The sequence below is a fragment of the Tigriopus californicus genome, chromosome 1 (genome assembly GCF_007210705.1).
Source record: "Tigriopus californicus strain San Diego chromosome 1, Tcal_SD_v2.1, whole genome shotgun sequence".
In the NCBI taxonomy this organism is placed as follows: Eukaryota; Metazoa; Arthropoda; class Copepoda; order Harpacticoida; family Harpacticidae; genus Tigriopus; species Tigriopus californicus.
The window spans coordinates 11,715,543-11,739,782 of NC_081440.1; the positions used below are offsets into that span (position 1 = coordinate 11,715,543).

At 41.6% G+C, this 24,240-nt stretch overlaps 6 protein-coding genes across 6 annotated transcripts; 1 reads left to right on the forward strand and 5 right to left on the reverse strand.

The window, feature by feature from the left end:
- Positions 1-109: 109 nt before the first annotated feature.
- LOC131878800 (histone-lysine N-methyltransferase SETD7-like) lies at positions 110-1,612 on the reverse strand. The gene has a single exon (XM_059224930.1). The coding sequence runs from the start codon at positions 1,610-1,612 to the stop codon at positions 416-418; it is 1,197 nt and encodes a 398-aa protein (XP_059080913.1). The 3' UTR covers positions 110-415.
- Positions 1,405-3,554, reverse strand: LOC131878774 (histone-lysine N-methyltransferase SETD7-like). Its single transcript, XM_059224892.1, has one exon. It carries the CDS (start codon positions 3,470-3,472, stop codon positions 1,844-1,846), a length of 1,629 nt encoding a protein of 542 aa, XP_059080875.1. The 5' UTR covers positions 3,473-3,554; the 3' UTR covers positions 1,405-1,843.
- LOC131878791 (gamma-aminobutyric acid receptor subunit beta-like) lies at positions 3,544-4,917 on the reverse strand. The gene has a single exon (XM_059224916.1). It carries the CDS (start codon positions 4,915-4,917, stop codon positions 3,664-3,666), a length of 1,254 nt encoding a protein of 417 aa, XP_059080899.1. The 3' UTR covers positions 3,544-3,663.
- Positions 4,918-5,165: 248 nt separating this feature from the next.
- Positions 5,166-6,995, reverse strand: LOC131878780 (histone-lysine N-methyltransferase SETD7-like). The gene has a single exon (XM_059224905.1). The coding sequence runs from the start codon at positions 6,590-6,592 to the stop codon at positions 5,186-5,188; it is 1,407 nt and encodes a 468-aa protein (XP_059080888.1). The 5' UTR covers positions 6,593-6,995; the 3' UTR covers positions 5,166-5,185.
- Positions 6,996-7,223: 228 nt separating this feature from the next.
- Positions 7,224-9,121, forward strand: LOC131878809 (uncharacterized). Its single transcript, XM_059224941.1, has 2 exons — positions 7,224-7,411; positions 8,419-9,121. Exons 1-2 carry the CDS (start codon positions 7,364-7,366, stop codon positions 9,052-9,054), a joined length of 684 nt encoding a protein of 227 aa, XP_059080924.1. The 5' UTR covers positions 7,224-7,363; the 3' UTR covers positions 9,055-9,121.
- On the reverse strand, positions 8,497-12,585 carry LOC131878764 (SET and MYND domain-containing protein 4-like). The gene is made up of 2 exons (XM_059224879.1): positions 10,449-12,585; positions 8,497-9,639 (listed from the first exon to the last, which is right to left on the reverse strand). The coding sequence occupies exons 1-2, from the start codon at positions 12,306-12,308 to the stop codon at positions 9,253-9,255; spliced, it is 2,247 nt and encodes a 748-aa protein (XP_059080862.1). The 5' UTR covers positions 12,309-12,585; the 3' UTR covers positions 8,497-9,252.
- Positions 12,586-24,240: the final 11,655 nt, after the last annotated feature.

Sequence of the window (24,240 nt, forward strand, 5' to 3'; positions counted from 1 at the left end):
TATTGGCAGCTCAACTTCACCTTGTGGGGATTGGCGGTCTTCGTTCAAATTTTGATGATTTAAATCTTGCTTAGTTTTAAGAAATAAAACACGAATCACGAATCACGAGTGAGTGACAAAAACTGATTTCTTCATTTACGTGAATGAGTATGACAAAAAGTCCGTCAACTGTCTCTTATTCTCGAACGAGTCCTCGTCCATCCTTTCTATCGAGTAAAATTGAATGCACGAAATAATAGCGATACACAATTTTATTGGAAACCCTGTTGGAGTCTTTTCGTCGTGCCTGGAGTTGCGTTGTATGTGGTGGTGAATAGATCAGAGGAATCTAGAAGTGCAACACATGTTGTGGAGGTAGGGAGGGCTCTTTAGTGGCGTCGTTCAGGAAAAAAGGTAAATTCCCCATTCAATATCTTCATGTAACTTGATCATAGCGGCGGGTCTGCGTTTTGTCCGATTCCAAGTTAAGGATGACTTGCTTTATCTTTTCCTCGGACTTTCCCTTGGTGCGTAGATAAGCCATCAAACTGGCTTTGTACCATTCTGGTGACTTGGCCCAGGAATACTTATAGTTGCAGAAGATTTCCTGGCCTTTGGTAATTTTGAGGGTGGCTAAAATGATCCGAATGTTTCCGTACTTTGGGTGGAACCCGTGTGAGTATTCTGCATTGGCTTCGAATGAGTGACAAACCTTGTGTCCCAGGGTAGCTTTGTACTTGGATAATGATCTCAAATCTTCAGGAATATCCAGAATCCAACCTTCTTCAAGATAGAGAGCGTAATCGGAAGGTTGGGCTTCGTCCACTTTAATTCGAATGCCATTGAAGTAAGCCACAAGGTCTCCGGGCTCAAAGGACCTCTTAGCAAAGAGCCCTTCTTCTGCTCCAGGTATCGAAGACAAATTGACCTCTACCATTTGAGACTCGAGAGGATCTGAAACCAAGGGGTCGATATTGATTCCATTCAAAAGTTTGGCCGGGGCAGGGCAGGTTGTCTTGACCAAGGGCAGTAGTACACCTGAATCCATCCCAATGCCAGTCACCTGGATTAAATAAGCCTCCATCATATTGTGACCTTCGAAGTGCCCTTGATATCCAATGCGGTAATTTGGGTATAAAAATATTTTCTGATTTTCACTCTGATCATCCTTAAAATAGTGAACGAAACAACCACAGTCATTCTCGAGGAATTCCCACCAAGTTCCTTCCCGTCGTCCGTTGCGAAAAAGGCCAAACCATTTTAAGCGCAGATTCTTATCATACGAAACGGAGAAGCCGTGTTTGACTCCACTCTTCATGAAAAATAATTCTTTAGACCCATTAGACCATGTCTTCAATGTGTTACCGATGAAAACTCCGTCCCTCAAGAAGCCTTCTAAGCGGTGTGCTTTGTTTTTGGCTCGGAAAAGTTCAAGGGATTTATTGGGGCTTGCCGCCAGATCTTCAAAATTAACATCATAATCCTTAATATCCACCTCAATAACACTGTTATCTATATCGAATAAACAATCCAAATGCTGCTGATGTCGCTCTTGTAGAGCAAGCACATGCTTCAATCCACTATGTCTTGGCAGTAATTTACGCCATTGCTTTATAACTCCCTCGGTATCCATGACCGATCTTAAACTGGATCCAGTTCCTGTCTCAAAAAGGCAGTGTTTACAACTCTCGGCTCTTGGGGTAGGGGACGAAACAGGTGATCTAATCGGGTTTGATCTTGTGCCAATATTTTGACGAACAGCTTGGCCTTCACCTCAAATCAAGGCGAAGCTTAAGAGCTCATCTGTCGGCAAACACATTCTTGAGAGTACGGACGGATGACGCGAGGTAAAACAAAGAGGACGTTATTCTATATCAAGTTCGGGTTTGAGCCTTGCCGAGGGAAGGGTCCCATTTTGTTGACCCAACTTGACTTTAAGGAGCTTTTCGGCAGCGGCTAACGACTCTTTGGTCGCAACAGCGTCTTCAATATCTTCATGCTGGAACTCTTCTAAGACCTCGACAGATGTCACTCCCATTGGGTTTGGGACGTAGAAGTGATCATCGGTGATATCCAGATGGACACGTTTGCCAGTGTCGTCGTAATATCGTTCGAGATAACGCATTATCGAGTGGTCATTCATCTTCTTGTGTTCTCTCTGATGTTTCAGCCACACCTTTTGATACCATTCCGGTGCATCGGCCAGGTTCATCTGATAATTGACCAAAATTTCTTCTCCCGCAGCAATATCACGTTGGCTATTCAGTCCTCGAATGAGTCCAAAACGGGGGTGTTCCACCAAGCACCATTCTGCATTCGGCGTTAATGAGTGATTTGCCTTGTGTCCAAGTGTGGCGCAATATTTCTTTAACGAAACGCAATCATCCGGAATATCAAGGTCAATATCCGCGTTCAATCGAATACGATAATCCGAAGGAGGCATGTGCTCGGCAGCGTAGGTCGTGAGCTTCATTCGGATTCCGTTGAATAAGCAAATTAAAGATTTCTTGGGAAGATGGCACTTGGCAAATAGGCCATCGCCACCTTGAGGAAGATTAGAGTCCTTAACTTCGACAATGGATTTTTCCCAATGATCAGGAATCAATGGATTCCGAGCAATCTGACGGAGTGATGGTTGCTCATACGAGATCACGGGTCCATTAGATTCTGTGAACGATGGAATCGCTATTCCGTTTACGAAATCGCAGAAACTCAGACTGCACATTTGTCCTTGGATAAGTAACTCGTTCTCGAACTGTCCCTTGATGGCATTATGAAAGTCCGGATAAATGAAAGCGATATCATTGCCCGTAAACTCTCCATGTTCGTCTACAGTGCCGCAAATGAAACCACCCCCGAGGCATCCTTTCCAGCAGAAACCTCTTCGGACGCCACGAAAGTACCGTCCACAGAACTTCAAAGTTCTTCGACCATAGAACTCTTTGCTGCCGAACTCTCGCTGAAATCCGAATGGAACCCCCTGGTCCCAATAGCCTTCGATCCAACCTCCAATGATGTTGGTTTTCCTCATTTCTCCGTGCATAAGGCCATCCTTCCACTCTCCTTCAATGGTCACTCCTCCAGGCGAAGTTAATTTACCTTTCCGATTCAGCACCCCATGGTCAAAAACTCCTTGGAAGACTTCATCGTTCTCATACTTGAGCATGCCTTCGCCATGTGGACGACCCAAATCATCCACTTTACCACCATACCAGCAAGATCGGATTCCATCGTGAATCTTTTGTTTTTCTTTCAGCACCACGAGGCTCTTGCACTCATTGGCCCTCAACTGTCCCAAAGATGAATTGAGATGCCCATGGTTGGCGATATACTCTGGACTGCCTTTAGGCGCATTGCTAGATAGCTCATCTTGTTCTGCGAGAATCTTGCCAAACTCTTCTTGGATCTCGTCCACGATGATATCATTTTCGTCACACACTCGCTCCAAAAGCCAGTCTTTTAATTCCAACAACGAATCTTTGATTTCACCCATGGTGATTGGATTCACTTCTTCCCTGTTCCACGTTTTGTCGATTACAAGCTACCCCATTTCGAGGTGGGAGGGTTACCCTTGGCTAAATGCCAAATCTAGTACAGATGATTTGCTGACGGGGACAATTCTATTTTGAATAACAGCATGTCATTTTTGGACCAGGTTGATGTTAAAAAATGTGCTTCATTGATTTAAGCACGATTCAACAACACCATGTCATTAGGCCAAGCCTCTTGGCAAAGGTAACAAGTTAACCAGTAAATGATTTGAAATAATAGAAATGCAACAGGAAACAGAAAACGAGAATACAAGTCGATGATTGAGGGTCGCCATCCCAATGGATCTCTGACATTGGACAAAGTAAACCTTCTGCCATCATTCATTCCGGATCCATTACTGGTGGTTGATTGCTTTTGCACTCGCACTAATTGGCGATTCCCGGTGCGTCTCCGTTCCAAAAAACTGGCAGCCGAATACTCGATTAGAGCCATGAACGTGAACAAAAAGCACCCCGCCAAGAAGATCCCGATGGACTTGGGATAGGCTGTGGGTGGAAGGTTGATATTGGCCGATGACAAGAGGGTTGTGATGGTCAAGACCGTAGTCACGCCGAGACTAACTCGGGCAGGAGTGGCCGCTCGATCCAGCCAAAAGCTGGTGAATGATATGACCACAATGAAACTGGCGGGCATGTACACTTCCCATAAAAAATAGCCCAAGGGACGTTCCAGGAACACATCCACAATGATCTGGCTGTACTGATGATCTGTCAGCTCATCGATGGGGCTAAGACTCTCGCTGAACCTGTATCCAATCAGACGGATTTCCGGAGTCATTCGATCTTGATAATCTAAGCCTTGTATGAAGACCAATTTCGATCGATTGCCTTTGCTCCATGAGTACAGCAGCTCGTTATCTGGATGGGCCGAGCTTTGGATGATGAGGGAACATCTTTGACGGTCCATGGGGAACAACCGGAGATCCATGGGACAACTTGATGTTACCGACCATCGGGTTCGTGTTTTCACTTGCCCGCTGTGTCGGATCTGGGTCACCGTTTCGGGCTTGTGGAATTTCTTGGCGTTCAAGATTTGGGTATCCGGGCTCCACAAATTGGACAAACCCGTGTGACTCTTCTCGCCTCCTTGACTGGAGTACAACTGAAGCACCGTTCCTTGTCCGGGAAGGCCTCGAAAGCTGCAACGGATATCACGCCATTGTTCGTACAAATATATATCCGATATCAATTCCATGTTCACCGAAGACAAAGCATGGAAAGCAACAACCGCTAGTTGGGCATCTACTTTAACAATCGAAGTGGGCCTTTTGTTGTAACGGATAGACCGGTCCAAGCATGGAACTCGATTTTCCAAATATTTTTCTTGTTCCAAAGCTTGAATTTTGGTCCAGGCACAGACAAGCAATATCGCAATGTGCGATTGCATTGTGTAGAGCTTGAAATGTGGAGATGAACTGGAAGCATTTACGAACACTTTTGAGCCCAATGTTTGGACCACGAGAAGGCACGAGCTTATATTTATTTCCACCCGAGACCTCGAATTACTCACTCACACCATCAATTTTAAGTCGCTTTGGAGGGATAAGCAATTGAGTTTGGGCAAGTTTTCGATCCTGACAAGGTGTTTATTTGGCAAGGTTTAGTGGAAATATGGGAAGTCCCTGTACAATATGAATATTTACATTAGGCGAACTTTATAATGGCAGTTGAACAAGGATTCCATTCATGGAGTACTGGCGATTACACCAGGACAAAATATCCTCGTTACTCATGTGGAGCTCGTTTTTGCAATGTTCCACCCATAGTTGTTTATACCACAGAGGGGCAATACCCATTCGGATCCCATAATTGACAAGGATTTCGTCCCCGGGTTGGATAATGCTGGTGGCTCTCACGGCGCAAATCAATCCAAATCGAACATGGTCCAAGGTTGCCCACTTGGCATTGGGAAGGAACGAATGGTTACTCTTGTGACCGGAAGTGGCACAATACGCACTCAAATCGGTGAATTCTGGAGGGATATCGATGTCAATTTCGGAATTGAGTTTAATGCAATAGTCAGAACCTTCATCGCCTCTTGCAGACCGATATCGAATCCCGTTGTATAAACAGATGAGATCCCCGACTTGGAACTGAATCTTGGCAAAAAGACCTTCACCAGCGTTGTCGTTCACTTGGGATCGCTGAACTTGAACCCGCTTACTCTCCCAGAAATCTTGCAATAGCGGCAGTTTAGAGATGGAGGACCGTGTAGAGACATCTCGAAAGAGGAATCCATGCTGGAGAATTGGCTCGCCTACTTTGGGAACGAGAATTCCATTGACGAAATCTATCTCTTCCACGGTGGCCCAACACCCTCTTACCAAGCGGTCGTTTTCGAATGTCCCTAAGACGACTGATGACAAGTCCGGATACAAGTACATGCAAGCGGGTCCAGATATCTTTCCATTTGGAGTCGCTGGCCCCAGGAGAAAAGCTCCACCCACCATACCCTTCCAAGTCAATCCTGTCGGGACATCACTCTCAAAGAATGTCACGTATTTCAAATGATGATATTCAGCCACGGACGGGCCTAAGATGCGATGAATGCCTTGTCTTCTTCCTTTGATAAATGCTCCAAATTTTGTGCCATTTTCGGGAGATTCCTCCCAAGCTGGTCCTTCCAAAGCATCATTCTTCCACGTGCCGCTGATCTTCTTCTCTGATTGTCCGATTTTGAAAACAGTTCCATATCGCTCATGACCATCCTCTGAAAACTCTCCCCTAAAGTAATCTCCGTTCTTGTAGGAAAGCGTTACTAAAGAAGCAAATTGAGACGTGTCCACCACTTGCTCTTGGTTGCAATCGGGATCCACCACTTCGGAAAGATGACATGTACCATCGCTCACGGACAGCTCCACCCAGTAATCGGAATTAGACATCTTCCTTAGCCATTCTTTGATGCGACAAGTTGCGTTTTCACAATCCGAAGATGACATAGGACAGATACGATACTGTTCTCGCTTCGAAATGAAGTGAGACCACGCCTTTGGGATGTCGATGACTTCATCTTTTGCGATCATGTCTTGGGTGTCACAAGTAAAATATTGCAAATGAGGCATTGATCAAAATCAAACGAGACAATACAAGCCGACTTTCTTCGCTTAATTTAAGTTCACGTCAACTGAGACTGAATGGAAAGGATGTGTGTAAACGTTGAAGAAAGAAAATCGAGAAGCTTTCATTGGCCGCGTTCTTTGCGTTGCATGCAGCATCAAAGAAAAGGTTGGCTTGGGGAAATTCAAGAAAATACCTCATTGATTGCCACAACGTCAGTTCAATTTTGATTTTCATTACATTCAGACTGATCTTGTGGGCATATGCTACTGACAAATCATTCCATTTTAACGCAGGGCAAAAGCGTCATCCTATTGTAAGCGGTAGAGTTCGGTGATATTACCATCATCAACACAATCTACATGTCATTGACTGATTGACCTGACACTGTACAAAGAACACGGGATATTGGCCTTGTCAGGCAATTTGTGACTGACAAAGCCGACTTATTGCATGTACAACAATCAAAGACACTTGAGAGTTCTGGTTTCAAGGTCAGGCGTATCAGTAATTTCAGAACACACACACTTTCAAAATGAGGTCAAATAACGTCATTGCGATAGCGTGTCTTCGACCATCTGTGGAAAGCAACTAGTTCCTGAAGTCATACCTTGATCCTCGAGGACTTTGATACACGCACTGGAACTAGAGGATATAAGTAAAGAAGGAGGGTAACAAGGGTCTTTATCGCGGCCTTGGGAGGTGAAAAATTTATCAACGCTGTTGTGTGTAATGCTGCACCACATCCCTGAGAATCCAGGTAGTGTCCTCGATGCATGCATCATGAGCTCAGTTGGATTCCTAAATGTGAGGTGTTGACATATGTAAGTGACAATATTTCGCTGTTGGTGTTGGTGGCAACTAAAAAGTGAAATGGGGTGTTGGTATGTTAAATTGGACCATTGTAAATGGCGCTAGCTGAAACTTCGGATGTTGTAAAGGATTTAGGGTCTTTAGCTGAAACAAGTAAGAGACGGGGAAGCGCAAAGTTTGAAAGGAAATGAACTTGTTCAGATGTACCCAAAAAGAGGGTTTCCGAAAAATGTTTCAAACTTTCCGAGAGTTATTCAACTCTTATGAAAAATTCGTTGCTTCAGACTCACTCTTTTTATCCAAAAATAGACGCATCATAGAAACCAAAATGATAATCAAATAAACCAGTCTTGTCAAATTTTGAATCCAATAATTGGCCGTCTTTTTTTAAAAAATCATGACAACATGAAATTTGAATCTTCGAACCATTGAGGCTCAGCTGCACAAGTTTTTGACTTTTCAAATTTGAAACAAACCGCTTTAAAAGTTAATGCTATAAAAGTGGCTTGCCCATTGTAAGTTTCGTATCTTTTTAATATTCTTCGAAAAAGCTCTCAAAGCTTCTCCATTCAAAATGGGCCCATTACCAAATCCAATTAAGATCTAGTAGCCCGTAATGCGGAATATGAACCGTACTGTAGAATATCGTCACCTTCCCCCAGGGTAAAAAAATGTTTGAGATATCATAAAGCATCCGGTGCTTTTGATCTGAAGCAGGCTCTAGAAATATTTTGCTAGATAATGCAAAGCAATTTAGATAAATTGAAGTAAGTACAAAGGTAAGATTACATCTGTTAAATGTAATGTGCTGTGGCAAGAAAAAGATAATGCCCATTCCAGTTTAATGCTTTGAGATGAGGCGTAGTCACATGGGATGTTCATCAACATTCATCATGATTTAATGAAAATTCAATCAACTGGTTATGAGACTTATCCAAATCTACAAAACCGTGACAACCATCGTACAACATAAATACCCATTGTCGAACTTTTTGCCATCATGTACTTTCATTTCCAGTTTGGAGACCAACTGAGGTTCGTTCGCCAGTGTTCATTGCTCTTCTTTGACTTCTGCTTTGAGATTGGTACACTCGAATTTTCAGCACAAGTCTGGAGATCACGAATTCTGCAACAAATAATGGATCTGTCTTTTAAAGTGCTTTTCGTATTGGCCCTGCCTCTTGTTCTCTGTGTGTTTGACGTCCTGGCCGAAAAACAGCAAGTCGGCGAGTTCAACACCATTCAACATGGTGTAAAAGGCAAGGTCTATTTCGATGGGGACGACAAGATCGTGATCGAGAATTTCCAATACGATGGCCGGGGTCCGGATGCCTATTTCTACGTGGGAACCCGCGGCCAACCCATCGACTCAGGAGTTCGGATTCCCTATCCTAAAGGCTCTGATGCAATTTTGGGCGAGTACACCGGGCAGACCATTAACTTGGAATTACCGTCTGACGTGAGGACCTCTGATCTTCGTTGGATTTCGGTCTGGTGTCGGCAATTCGGAGTGGATTTTGGCAACCTCTTCTTTGACAAAGAAACAAATGTCGTGGCCGAGAGTGAAAGCGAACCGGAAAACGCCGCTCCAAGTATTACCACATCGTTATCTGTACTAATGGTGGTCTGTCAAACTTCGGTGTATCTCTTTTGATTAAGGACTTTGATTTACGAAGTTTATTACTCAATTTTGTCTTAAAATAAATCGCAAAAAAATCCGACATGGGTTCAATCTGAAAAGCCTTGCTTCATGCTTTCGTCAATAGGGGGCGGTTGAGTATGGCCTTTTTTCGCATTGGTGGGATACTCTGAAAGTGCTCCATCTGGGATGAAAAGAGGAACACAATGTGGATCATTTCTGTTTGGCGTGATATTGTTCCTTTCGTTTCTTCAGAAGTTCGTCTTCTTTGACTTTCACACAATTCGGTGATTGGAGCCAAATGCAAGTCTTCATTCCTCTTTGAATATTCACAAGATCCTGGTGTGGAGGTAGCACCAACTCGTCCAATAATTGAGCCAATTGGTTAAACAAGGCTCTAGCAGCCTCTAGATTGCCCTCTTGTATCTTGTTTCGAATCTTCTTCTTGAGTTTGTCCACGTCTTTCTGGAGCTCTTTCCTGTTACACCGTTTGTATTTGAATGATGTCCCAGGGAGCTTAAGATAATCTCGGGGAATTTTCTCATAAATTGGCCAGTTTTCCAAGCAAGGGTTGCACCCGCACTCAAACCAATGAGAGTTCTGAAACGAGATGAAATGGATGAAGTCCTTCAAATGAGCGAGTAGTTTGTGTGCGTGCCTAATAACGGATGATGAAAGAGGGGAAAACGGACATACCCACAGGAGAGAGTTGTTTTTTTTGCCATCCCAGTAGCTGTGGAAAAATGGGTTCGTGTGGGAATCTGGCAAGTTCCATACCCTCATCCAGGAAAGAAGCCCATTAACCTTGCCCTGTTTGACAGTACGAACCAAAGCGACCTAAGCAGTTGCATGTTTTTTTCGTTCCAAGTTTCAGAGCCTTTTACCTAAGTCGAGCTCCAAAAATGCTCCTCTTTTTAGTTAGCTTCTATGTTTATAATCGATAACCGTATCAACTTCTAGTTATTCTCGCGCATGGAACGTCTGAGGCAAATTACGATAAAATAATGAGCTGATGCGACCAGAAAAGGCCACGTAATGAGTGCCCTCATTTCGAGCATACGGGAAATTAGAGGGTCTTGGGGGACATATTCAATTATTCCGAATGTCCTCATTTGCCCACTCTTTATCTTTCTCTCTCTTTCGTAATTGTGGGAATCAGCTGATAATTACCCGGATCCAATCATGCAATGAGGAACAACATACGTACAGTACACACCTACATACTTTCAATCCACGGAGGCGAAGCTCAGAATTGCTATGTTGAATGAGGATGGATGAATATCTTATTGCACAACACTACAATTTCAAGTTGGTATGCTATTGGAACGAGAATAACTTGTGCACCAAAACAACAACGGGTATTTACGTGAAAAAAATGCTGAATATGGTATCATTGCTAATCCCCTCACCTTAAGAGTGATTTGACGATCCGCCGTGGGCATGTACGAAAATAGACACCCGTATGTGTCAAAGATTTGCTCTCCAGCCGTGATAGGTCGATTGGCAATGGCCACTGTTCGGAGCCCCATATTGACGAGAATAATGTTTGGATCACACGAGTGATTCACATTGGCCAAGGTCGGGTATATTCCGGCCCCTAAGCCGACGGTCTCGACGAATTCTCCAATACAAAATTGATTGGCATCCTTCCACATCCGTGTTTCGGCATCGTGCCCGATGAGTCGGTTCAGGTAAATGCTGTCGATACGGTGGGTGTTGAATTGGAAGCACTCGATGAAATGGAGAAGCAGGTGGCCAATGAAATATTCATCTTCCCGTGTCACTTTCACGCTCGGCTTCTTAGGGACGAAATACTTGGTGGCCTTGAGGGCTTGCAAGAAGAAGGCCGCAAAAACTGTTTTTGACGTGGTGTCGAGGGGAGACCGAGAGTCGTTGTGGTTGACTAGATTGAACAAATTTCGATAATCCCCAGACAAGAACCGCTGGTCGTCTCCAGCTCCAGCTGCGTTTCCCTCATCTCCATTATCTGGATCTTGGGCAACGCCGTTAAGGACATTATGCTCCTTGAATTTGTCTCTATTTTCGAGAAAGAATTCCACAGGCTTTTGAACCACGGCGCGGAGAGCCAAGGTAATCAGGGAGACTTTGGGCAATCCTGTGGAGGACATTAGCGGCTCCAAACGGCATTCGTAACGATGATAGCTTTCCAAGGCCTGGCGTCGACATTTGACAGTACAGAACACAACCTTGCTGCAAGTGGGACATGGAATGCCCGGGAATGAGAGAAATCGGAAGCAGTGATGACAGGACTCTTGAGTCACGTCGTCCTCTGGGCAATGGTACCACACAATGGGATCCTCTCGAAAGAGCACTTCTCCCACTTGGATGTCTCTTCGAGCCACGACATGTCTCCCAAAGGTGTCAGAAAAATTGATGGAGATGGCTTCGGATGCGGACGGGTAATTAGGGTGACGAGACATGATTTGGGTCCAAGGGGGAAGAGTGAAACCCGATGACGGCCCGTCGTCGTTGTCTGTGTCATCATGTTTCCCGCTCGAGCTCATTATTCCTGGTTCTTTATTCAGCGGCGAGGCTTGCGTAGCTTCGTCATCTTCTTTGACAGTCTTGGCAAGATTAATGAAGGCTCCTTGCAGTTCGGCAGCAATGCCCTTACGGAGGTCCTTTTTCAAGCCTGAGCGATCAATAGCATCCACCGCCTTGTCAAAGGCCGCCTGAGCTTCCCCAATTTTGCCCAATTCTAGCAAGCATTTGCATTGTCTGATGAACAGTTTGTAAAGCAGCGAGGTCGGGTAACCAGCCTCGAGAGCCAATTCGATGTCATCGAGACAACGCTCGAATTGTCTCAACTGATAAAAGGTGGCCGATCGATTAGAAGCGGCCACGGCAAAATCCTCGCCTTCCAAAGTGAGCTCGTGGACCGGTCCAAAACGCATGGCCTCGGAATAGAGGAGAAGGGCCAAATCAAAATTTGCCGCTTGAAAAGCCTTATTGCCATCTTCTCGATTCCGCTTGGCCAGGTCCTCGTTCTTCTGAGGCCAATTGAATAGGTATGGAGATGGCTCGACCAAATTGGTTTGCTCCCCCGTGAATATCTTGGACGATCGCTTAGGCTTAGGAGAGGCTGGCACCGGCACAATATTGGACATCAACTGCTCACCGGATTCCGGCTGAAGACACACTAATTTGATTCGCTCGATGGGGTCCACAATTTGCTCGAAATCAGGCTGAAGCCGTTTGGCCAGCGTCTGGACATACTTTTGAAGCCTTTGGTCGCCATCGTAATCCATTTTGGTCTATTGTGGATGCCTTTAATGGTCAATTGATTCAAGTGGGCTTGAGTCGCACGACACTTGGGCAGTTTTGTCTGAACATGCAGGTACACTGGCCGACGCCTTCAGCAAGAAGCATCATCCATTTGGCACATTGCCATCGACAATGCTTGATTCGCAAACGAGCAGAGGAAAAAGGAACAGAAAGCAGGCCAATCTACTGCAGTAAGGAAAAGAGAGAAAAGAGCTCTCCGCTCTAGGAGTTTACATGCATTGTCATAAGTGGAGACTCCGAAAAAAAATTTACCTTGTCAGAGGTAGAATATTTAATTAAAAAGGGGCAAAGTATAAAAACGTATTTGAAAATGGCCAAATTATTAAAGAAAAATGTATGATAATTATCCAAGTGTCAATGAAATTTGTAGTTATGGAAAAGCATTAAAAAAAACCTTTCGAATAACAGACAAAAAGAATGATACCTTTGTCACCAGGTAGTTATTTGAGTTAAAAAATTTAATGTTGAGACAAACTGCTGTTACATTGCAACCTTATGCACAATACCTTGACATATATCTTAAGTAATTCGAAACAGATGTTTAGATTGCATTTGAACGAAGAGTAAAAGTGATTCAAATTAAAAATGTAACAAAACATTGAGATATTTCAATTTCAAATTGCGATGATATTTTCATTTCCATACATAACAAATATTCGATATGAGCATAGATCACGGACAACTGGAGAAATGGATTCACAAGGGACGGGAAAATTTGGTATCTCCTGAACCGTTGTTCACTTTATCCAAAATGATGAGTATATCCACGAGCTTCTAGAAATATGAATTGTAAACGAGCTTCCCGCTCAATCGGCCTGCTTTTGGTCATAGCAACTCTGAGTAAATTTTCGAATTAAAGTAAGGAATGTTGATCTCCTCTATTAAAGGCGAGTCATATTTAAATCATTGTCTTGTAAAGTGGTTCGCTTCAAAGTTATATTGTCAAAAGCCTATGCAGCTGACCATGAGCAGGCCGAAAATACGAATTTTATGTAGTGTTTACAATATAACTTTGTATATAGGTATCTCTTGAGTTTTCTAAGCATAGTTTTGTTCTCAAATTTGGCCAAGCTCATCTATTCAACAAGATATTGTGGTCCTATGAAGTACTCATTTGGAATAAAGTGAATAATTTAGGAGATGAGAAATTTTTGCTTCCGTTCGCAGTCCACATCTCTCGAAGTCCGTGGTGCATCATACGATCTAAAGACCTGGCCAAATAATTTTAAACAAACGACCCTACAAGTAAACTTCATGAACATGATTGGCCATTAATTGCAACGATCTAAACTTCTCCTTTTATTCATACACTCTGAAAAACGACTCAAAAGTGCTCCAACCCAGAATGGGTCGATTTTTGGAAGCCTGTTGGAAGTCCAACCAAGTTTTAGTAGTCCATGCATAGACTAAGACAAGCGGGCATTGCTACTCCTCTAAATTTGACCTTTATGTCTTGTTGTTATTTTGGCACAAAATGTTCAACAAAGACTTGTAATGCAATGCCAGCACAAATTCAGAGTGTGTGAGAATATTAACAATTGCAATTGAAATTGAAATCAATTGCATCTGAAATCACTTTGATTATCATGGTTATTAATTTCATTACACAAGCAACAGCCCCAGGTCTGGGGTCAAAGGTCAAACAAATTATTTAAAAAGCCAGATGAGTGACTCTCAATTTACAGTACTGAGGTTGGTTTTCATTGCAGGTACTGTACTTGCTTTATTCAATATTTTCTGATGATGTGTTAAAGTGTGCGAGTAAAGCTTTACGTTACAACATTCAAACCATCAAGAGAAATGAAAGGACTAAAAGGAAGTCTGATACTAATACATCCATTAATGGGCATATGGGCCACCCCAACCCAGTCATATACGAGGGAGACAACCAGAGTGAAAGAAATTACTCAAATCAATATATTATGGCAGGGACAGTTGGGCTAACATCCCTGTTTATGGATTGGTCTAAATAAATAAAGAAAGAAAAAAAGGCTTACATGGAGCCCCTCTTGTTTTTCTGGGATCATTGATACTCCAAGTTCATGGCTATGGATTCTCGTCTACCCGACCTTTCAGCAAACCTCCACCTTTAAGCATCACGACCTGACAGGTACTTCTTCTCAGATATGCCGCATAAACGATGAATGGAGAGCTTGATGCGGAATTCACATGCATTTTCTGTTACTTTTTCCTCTTTGTTTCTTTCTCTGGTGCGTTCGTTTAACCCTTTTTCGAAACTTTGATTGTTCAAGTCCTTTTCTCGTTCTTAGTTACTTCAAGTAGAACCAGTTCATCGATGGAGGGAACCCGTTTCGTTCTACAGCCAATGGGGAAGATTGGCAGTGTGTATGTGCGGTAATTTTGGGTCAATTTATGACACTATATAACTTCCTTGGACTTCCTTGGACTTCCCTCGGTTGTGTTCCCTTTCTCCACTTTTGCTTTCTTCCTCCAAGATTCCTTGGATTGTTCCTCAATAAACTGGAAACGGGAAATTGGACAACACAGACATGCTGAAGCCATGCTTGGTGCTTCCTTCCAAATAATGCTTGCTCATGGGTAGGAGAAGAAAAAAGGACTTGTTCCTTTCATCAAGATAAGTCCATTGGTGGGCATTTAATGAGAAGGATAACTTCGCTTGATTTTCAAAGTGATCAATTGGGTTGAAAATATTGGATGAAAATAACGAAGAGTAATTGACTATCAATTCTAAATGGAGAATAACAATTCTGATGCTAAACACTGTACTAGCTGGTTCCAAAGTACGTACCTTCAAAAAGGAACAAGCGAAAATAAGCCAAGAACCGACCGATGCAACAATAGACGATATGAGAAATAGTAACTATTGTTTGTGCATTGCGTATGTCCCGAGCTGAGGGTCCACTTTTTCACGGTAAGATGCCCATCTATGCCAAACTGTAACTTACGATAGGCGCAAAGGGAATTGAGAATCGACAGAGGGAAAAAACGGTTAACCTTTTCCTCGGAACGTTTTGAAATGAGCTTTTGTATTCAATTCTCTGCCTTTATTTGCTTTCGCAAGCGGCAAAAATAGAGCACATTTGGATGCAAAGAAAAATTGGATTAAACGAATCCAATGAAGTTCATGGCCAAGCCACCCAAAAGAGAAACACTAATGATGATGAAAATCAGACAAAATGAGAACCATGGCCTTGGAGTCCTTTGTTTCCCGAGCAATTCCTCAACCGATGGTGCCAAAATTTGTCCATTTACAACAACGTGCCCCCAGAGAGCTGTAAGTGAGGCGCTATCAAATAACCTCCAGACGGTGGTTAAAACGCTTTATCAAGTTTCGAGAGAAATACCCCAAGACATTAGTACATATTTTTAGCTCGCAAAATAACAAGGAGCAACTATGATAATATTGCTTGATGAAATTCTACCTCAAATTGAAAACTTGTACTCTTAAAGACGAATGAAAACTATGCTATTTAAGCTTATCACATGAGAATTAGGAACACACTTAGTAATCACTTGAATACAAATTGATATAACATATACTAAGTCACTAATGGATTGCATGGCATGAAAAAGTTTTATTTTATCTAAACCTCGGACAAGAGTAGTAAAAATCAGCCAAACACGTAACTAAAAGGTGAAAAAATGACAAACGAGTTAAAAAAAAAGGTAGCAAAATCAGTCATAAAAAGGTGAAAAGCAATAAAATTTGTAAAAAGGCATATTAATTGTAAAGCTTTTTGAAAACGTGCCCAAAAGATGATATCATATTTTCTCATATGTTGAATAAAATCAAAGCAAAAAAAAAATTGATGCGTGTGTTTTGTAAAATGAACAAGAAATTAGGTTTCGTGCGATTTTTTGACAATTAAATCAGTTTTGGATTTGATTTGAAGGTACCATTTTTATTATCATTAATGTTTTATATAACCATATTTATCAATATATGTAACCATAAAATAACAATATAACCATATGTCATGTTTGCTTTCTGCTTTTTCAAATTTTTTAGCAAGTGAGCATGAAAAATGCTAACGCATAAAAGAGGGATATTTACGTCGTTTTTGATAATTTGTCCAAAATGTGGCTGAAAAGGGCCACATTTCGTGTGTAATGTATTGAGATTCAAGTTACATTCTCAGAAAAAACTAGAGCTTTTGCCAAAAAGGCAACCAGGAATAATGGGAGGATTTCAGAACAACTACTTTATTGCAACAAACCGAAAAGATTGGGACAGTACAGTATTTAAGGGAGGTGCAAAAGGTATCCTTTACAATACATCTCTAAAAGTATCTGTTAGCTTTTTCCTCAACCAGGTTTTAAAGCCAAATGTAGTGAATGTCATAGTTTACGTTTTTGAGCGCTCCAAAAAATCCAGGCTAGTCAAAACAATGAAGTACTTGCTTATCTCACGGGTTCCTTCAATGTTCCATTTGCCTCTAATTCGTTGGTCGATCAAATAATATATTGAAATAAAAGGTAAGGAAAATGAATATATTTCTCGTCTTGAACTGCTGGGATTCCAATCCCAGTAGCGGTAAGGTAAAAAACGGTAAAAAAACAAAACTGGCATAAAAAATCAGATCCTAATTTGAATTCAAGTAAAGACTAAGTGTGTTCCTAATTTCCATCAAATATGTTTTCGAAAACCATCAATTGCAATATGCTTTCTAGGAAGCTAAGTTTGATCTAGAATTTCTTAAAGCAATTCACAAAGAAAATGGTTTCTAATGATTTTGTGAGTTAGAGAAATGCCAAGACGTGTTTGGATATTTCTGTCAAATATAACCATACATTTTAACCACAGTGTCTAGCTAGGCATGAGGGAACTTTTGACCAAGGTGGGCGGCAAACAAAACAATGGCTGTCAGGACAAGACACAATTCCCAATAGACGGATGACAAATGGATTCCATTGCGAAGGAGTAATCAGCACTGCATCCATGTGGATTGTTTTGCAAATATTTTTTTGGGTCTACGTAGGTAACAGGTGCATTCAAAATAAAAAGCACATTTGTTTTACAATTTCCTACGCATTGGTTTGGCACGAGCGTGGATTCCAAAAATATAGATATTGCCCACTGTAATTTACGTAGCAATTGACAAATTCAATAACAATCTGCTACGAATGACCCCGAATAATTTCCATTTTGTCCAAGCACGCTGATCAACTGATTTTACAAAATCATGATTTTGTTATAAAAGGAATTGAGATGAAAAAGCTTGTGAACACCGCCTATGTTGAAAATGGGACTAATCTAGACGATCGGATAGAGCGAATAAGCATCCTCTAAAACCTTTTTGATCTCATCCCAGCCCTTCCAAGGTCCTCATTAATTTGAATTTGGAACGAGTAGCGTCTGCGTGGTTAGGTGAAATGGAAATTACCGATGAATTTTAAAATTGAATTTTACAGCAACAGCTAAAAAAAGGCCGCCCAATAATTGTATTTTGGAAACATCAATTCTTGAACCCATAGTTGAAAAAATGAAAAGCAAGTACATTTGACTTTGAAAGCGCTGTATATTTTGGTTTTGGACAGAGTGAAAGGATGTAATTTCGTTGCGCAACAAGGTCTTCGCTTCATTTTCAATTATTAGTTGCTCCACCGATGCGCTTGAGACTCAAAAATGAAGTAACTCATAGTTTGCAAAAGTGGCGCAACCGAATGAAAAGCAATTCAGGGTTTTCGATTACTTTTTCACGTCAAGTTTGACAGGTTCGAGATTTTTGAACTCCATTCTGATTTAAACGTGCAGTTAAGTTCAATTTTCTTAGGAAAGTAAGGACAAAGGCCCTTAAAATCAATGATGGCAAGCAATATCAATCAAATGAATCTATCTCTGGCCAAACAATACCGCGATGATCTGAAGCATTTGATGTGCTTCTTTCAGACACTGGATGTGATATCGGTATTTGATTTTCACCCTTCTTCTCAATAGATGATTAATGCGTACACAGATCGGGGGAAATAGAGTTCGATTTCGGTCCAAATTAGCCTACAATGAAAGGAAATTGTGTTGCCCTCGTCTCTGGAGAACTTGGAGGTCCATGATTTATCCCGATATTCTCACCTCAAGAGATTATATTCGTCCATTATGGAAGGAAAACAAAGAAAAGGCACGCACAAGAGAAAGAGAGGCTCCGAAGCGGCCAAAGTTGTTCCACTCTACCTGCGTATTGTAGATCGAGCTAGCCAAGCCTCTGGATTGCCGGAGGGTCAGAACTCAGAGTAGATCAATGTCGAGAATCTGGAAGGAGGAACTCCAAGGCTCTCATTTTAAAGGACTGAGTGAGGAGAATGGAAGGGGAAGATGAATGGTTTGTTATTGATAACGGGGTCCCAATTTCCACTGTTTAACCCCGGGGGCATTATCTCCCTGAATACACACTCAACATCATAAGAAATTGAGGGTTTCATCGATGATTCACGTAGGTAAGTAACGAAGAAGGCTTTGTGTACCTCCCTTTTTATTTTTGGGTTTCCTTTTCAGGGAGGCACCAAAATGAATTAAGTTTATTGCATGCATATGGTGGATGTGTGAATGGGACAAAGGACAACGACCAGATGGCCATAGATCGAGAAATGAAGGGAAGGTAAAATGGTAATAGGGAAGAGCATGATTTTACACTTTAATGCCTGACGAGCAAGGATGTGTTTTTAAAAACGCGAAATGAAAAACATGAGTCAGTAATTGATGAAGAACACCTTTGACATTTTACAATATCAGTATTTTCGTGAACCTCGCTTGTCCACGAGGAATCATCGGAATCTCGTGATCTGACAAGTCCATCTTTTGGCTGATTTAAAGCTCTTTTCCATTGGTATCATTTTTACTTATCAATCGCAATAAAAGCTTGAAGTGGTTTCTTCACGTTTAGACTCCCTTGGAGTTCACATGCAAAGACCGTTTCGAAACAAACATCAAGAAATTGAAGCCTCGCAAGTATTTACCATTGCCTTTCATTCTCCACGTTCGATTTTACGGTAACAGAACAAAATGTATGAAATCATCTTAAGCAAGGTGTTTAGCATCACAACCTCTCAAGTACCTGGTTTCTAGATTACGTGTGGGTAGTTTTCATCTGAGGTTGTTGTATCATGTCCAAGTTGGTTGTGTGGGAAATGTCCAAACTTTTTATTTGGGCCTTTTTTAGAACTTCATGAAGGAACAAGTAGCTCACACGTTGAGATATATTTCCTAGGTCTGAAAAAAAAAATCACTTGGACTGAAGGAAAATGAAAGGCTAACCACCCATTGTTCTAAGTACCGTACTTTAGCTACGGTGTCAATTGTCTTTCCAACCAACTGACCGTCAAACCTCTAAAACTTGGTTGGTGTACAAGATAAAACTATCAAGAAACTTTCAAAAACAAAAAAAAACGAATTGAAATATGAAGAAACGAGGCCACGTCCTTTTGGCAAATCTGCAAAAATTCCAGACATTTGATTTAAAGCCAACCTCTCGTGGAGGAATCTAGGTTCCTCTCAACTCGACCCAAAACCTTAAAATGAAGCGAAACGAAGGCTTCAAATCATAGAATATGCCATATTTGCCAGTACAAACTTCACCTTTGTCTTTGACATTATAAAATCATGAGAACTCACAAGAAATACTAAGGCCCTGGTATTGAGCCAGTAACAAAGAATCATCCATTCAATTTGTCGAACAATAGCTCGGTAGAGCAAGCAAACCATTTCCGCTCAAAAAAGCATGAAAACCTAGAGTTGAAACCCTCGAGGATACCTAGTAACGTTTTTCAACAACTGAGCGAGTTTTGTAGGAGCTCTTGTAACTGGAGAGTTCAATTTCTGCTCATAAGTCTCAGAATGAGGAAGGAGGAAAGACTGGGAAGAAGTCGAGAAGTGCTCCTGGTTCAAGCCAGTTGGTCATAACTTTCATCACATTAATGAAATAATTCTCAAGAATAGTTGGTAAAGTCCAGACTGGAAGAAAAACGAAACTCCAGAGCGAGCAAATTGCCCAGGAGGTTCTACCCTATCTGGAATGGGATGGTAGGTAAAGTTTGGAACTTGTTCCGGGTTCCTGCTGTCATAGAGGGACAGGGAAAGAGGATCAAATCCCTCTTCCCGAGAGATTGGCGCACTCTCTCACACACTGTAAACTATCCTTTACAGAGGCAGTCCCTCATTCATTCTTCCTTCTTTCTGCCTTCTTCAACTTGCCTTTCAAGAAATTGAAATGGAAAGTTATCCACCTTTTCTACAAGAACTAGGAAACTCAACCTGGCATTGGAAACCTTTCACATCGAAGCACCGGAGAACACACAAGACAACAACGAGGTAATACCGAAGATGAGTCTGTAATTTACAACAGTAGTTCATATGGCTATGGCTCATCATCTAACACCTTGAGAACATATTCGTTCATTAGACCTTGCGCCAGAGGACAAAATTGATATTCAGCTTTTTTGTTAATTACTCGTGTTCTCCACAAGTGTTCAACGGTGTTCATTCCTAGCTATTACATATTCTAGTAAATGTAGTGTAGAAACCTTTACGTAGTCTAAAAGTTTGCTCGTCCAAAGAACTGGCAAAACAAAAGACAAGCTATCTTTAGCATCAATAATTTAAGCATGTCGGTGGGGGCGAGCTAGGTTGAGTCCATGGCATTAGTCTTTTAAGTACACCAATGCAAAAACGGATTCGCCCTATATTCATTCCTGTGCTCTCTCTCCATCCGTTTAAAGTTGCTACGAAAGGAACGGTTTTTTTAAATTCCTGGAAAATTACATGGAGAGGATCTGAATGGTCGGAGCCAATCTTTACGAAAGCAATAAAAGTGAAGCTAACAACCAAAACTACTTGCGACCGGAACTCAAGGGGATAGAACCTTGTTTGGGAAGTTAAATGAAATTAAATACTTGGAGCAGAAAATTGATTTCGTTTCAAAATATGGAATAACTAGTTACAGATGTGGATGAAAGTTGTTATTTCCCATCCTTTTCAGACCCGCGAGTCTTACCTATATGTACAGTAGTATGTACGTACGTACTCAAAAGTCGAGAGGCTTTGAGCAACTTTGAAACATTTTTTCTTCTTTCACTTTGGTCCCTGATGACCCCTATTCTTCAATGCCAAGGCACGAAGAGAACACGAAAACACAGCGATGGTATGCAAAGCTCGGGTTTTGGGATTGGAATCGCCGAAATGCGACGCATAAACAAGCTTGTTGTCGGTGGGAAAGTGGAGGAAAGAAAATGTCACAAGTAAAAGCGATTGAGTGATAATTCTGACACGCTAAACGCCAACCTTCAATGTTAATGGGGGAAACTACAATTCGTCTGGCACGAAAGGCAAGGGATTAGTTTGTATAAAAAAGAGGGTCATTGAAGTGTACTTGTGAGCTTATAATAGAATTCGTTGGAAGATCAAATTAGACATACTTCTCAGGCATTCTGACCTTTCATCTTTCATCATGGCATCTTGGGTATTACATTACAGTCTCGGCAAAATCCCAATAGTAAGCTTGTTTTAGTCCTTGATGGCAAAGAGGAGTTAGAAATTCATTCATTTGTTATTCTTAACAATTGATTATTCGATTATTACAATAAAACTGAACAGAGAGCCGTTCATCTTGGCCTATTTTGGGGTGAGAAGCTAGAAAGCAAGGGCAACGCCTCACACTTGAAGGTATGACTTGTGGGTTACAATCGCGAAAGCTAAACCATTTAATCATATCAAGCTTAGAAGGCACTTCTTCCTGTATGCCCTTTCAACTAATGGTAAGATTCTTTGATACTTCTTCTTAAGCCTCTAAAACCCTCGGGAGGGAGACACTCGTTCTTTCGTCCCTCATGGAATTAAGATCCCATCGGAGACTATTGGGGCCTTGATTAGAAGTTTGGAAGTATAGTGTCGCTTGCCTATTGGGAATGAAAACTTTCAACTCATCGATACTTCAAGATGTGAGCCAAGTTTCGTTTTCAGAGAAAAATCTCGAAAAAAAACTTCAAAAAGTTTTACCCACCAAAGACAATATGAGCCGTCCTCTTTTCGAACCAATCTCAATCCCTCGTCCATTCCAATTTATGTTTAGTCTGTTATTGCGTTGTCGGATGGGAGCAGGTTTTCATGGCCATATAAAGCCAAAATTCAGCAAAAGGGCGTAAGGTTCTTTCAAATGTAACCTTTACTTATTGTATGTATACTTATTGTATGTAGTGTAAGGGAGAAAGTCGTCACTTTCCCCACGAGTCTCATGATTGAGATCAAATTGTCCTCCCAAAGATCCGTGCCGGGTTCTAAAGATATTCCCCAAGGAATTCGTTCTTTAAACGTCATATGTGTATGCAGAGGTGTGCTTTTCCTATGAGTTAAACAGTACTTCTACTTCGTTCTCTTGAGCGAAACAATCGACTCAGGCAGCACTTGAATAAGATAGATCAAACAGGCTCAATTATTCATGAAATGAGACCTCGTCAAGGGGAACTTCTGGATTACGAGAAGTAACTTTTATAAGCGCTTATTAATCCTCTCATCAAGAGGTTCTTTGCACATTAGAAACTTCCACACGCGTTCATGAATATTGAGGGGAAAAGCTCGTTCAAAAATGTTGCTCCGAGTGAAAGAGACCCTCCTTAACTTTCGCCAATTGGTTCGAATGCAGAGCATATTGGTCTGATTTTTTGTAGCACAATTCCTTGAAGCTGATATCTTCTTTTAGATTACAAAGAAAGGTTATTGTAGCTTACCTTAATTCTGGAATTAGCCAGGGGCAATATGAGTAGGGTAATCAATGAATAGCTTCAATACAGTAAGTTACAATCTATCATATTTGCTTCACCTCTCAGCTTTTAACAAATAACCGTCTGGCACAATGACAACTGAAGAATATAACCAAAGCTAATTTGATGATTCAAATTGGACGACTAAACTGTTTGAAATTTTACCCTACTTTTGGGATATGTAGATAAAACCATTCTTCGGCAAAATCATGAATAACCTTCCTCTGGTAAAGCCAAGTCTTGAAATATTGCTCAACCAGAACGAGCTCATACTCCACTCACTACCCTAATGTAATTTCAAAGAGGAAACTGAAAAAGGTATATGGTGCATAAATTCCTCTTCCTTTGTAGCCTTTCCAAACTCTACATGGGCTATTCCCTTAACCCCCTCTTGATGGATCTCTTCCTCTCATATGGTTGTAGGGTTTTATTGTCATCTCAAACGACCTCTTTCGGTATTTTCGCGAGTGATCTTTCCGCGATGCTCAAGGGCAGATGCTTAAGGGACTTCTGAAAATAAACCTGGTTCATTTCTGCTCTGTTTGTTGGTGCATTTAATCCCATCCACTAAAGGCAACATGCATGAAGGGTTTCCTCCATATGAAGATACTAGTATGTCGCATCTTTGATCTTCTCGTGCGGCATCAGAAGCTAATGGCTGCCATATGATAATATAATGTGTGGGTATGAGGGCAATGAAGGCCCCTCCAGTTAAAATGATACAATCAACAACCTGTAGACAGGATATCAGTAACCATGAGGTACAGCGTGAATGAAAATAAGGGCATCGAATGAGGCTGTACTTGTTGGTCAATTGAATTTTACGGCTCATCCAAGTTTTAAATGAAGTTACCCGTAACGAAAGACATTTCACCTCCAATGCATACCAGATTGTCAACCTCTGAAATTGAAAATTCGCACGATTACTAGCTTATTTTAACCAACCAAATACTTACCTCAAGCTCTCTGGGCTCCATGGCGCCATCTGTTTTTGGCTTTTTAGTCTTCATATTGCTCTCCCCAAGGCCGGCCCATAATACAAAAGTGATGCAGTAGAAGATCTGGAACGAACCCTGAACAGTCCTAATAAAGCGAGGGAAGTCGTACCCGCCACGCGGCTCCAATCCCATATTTCGTTGCCGCATGGTCCCAAGATTTGCCGCCCTT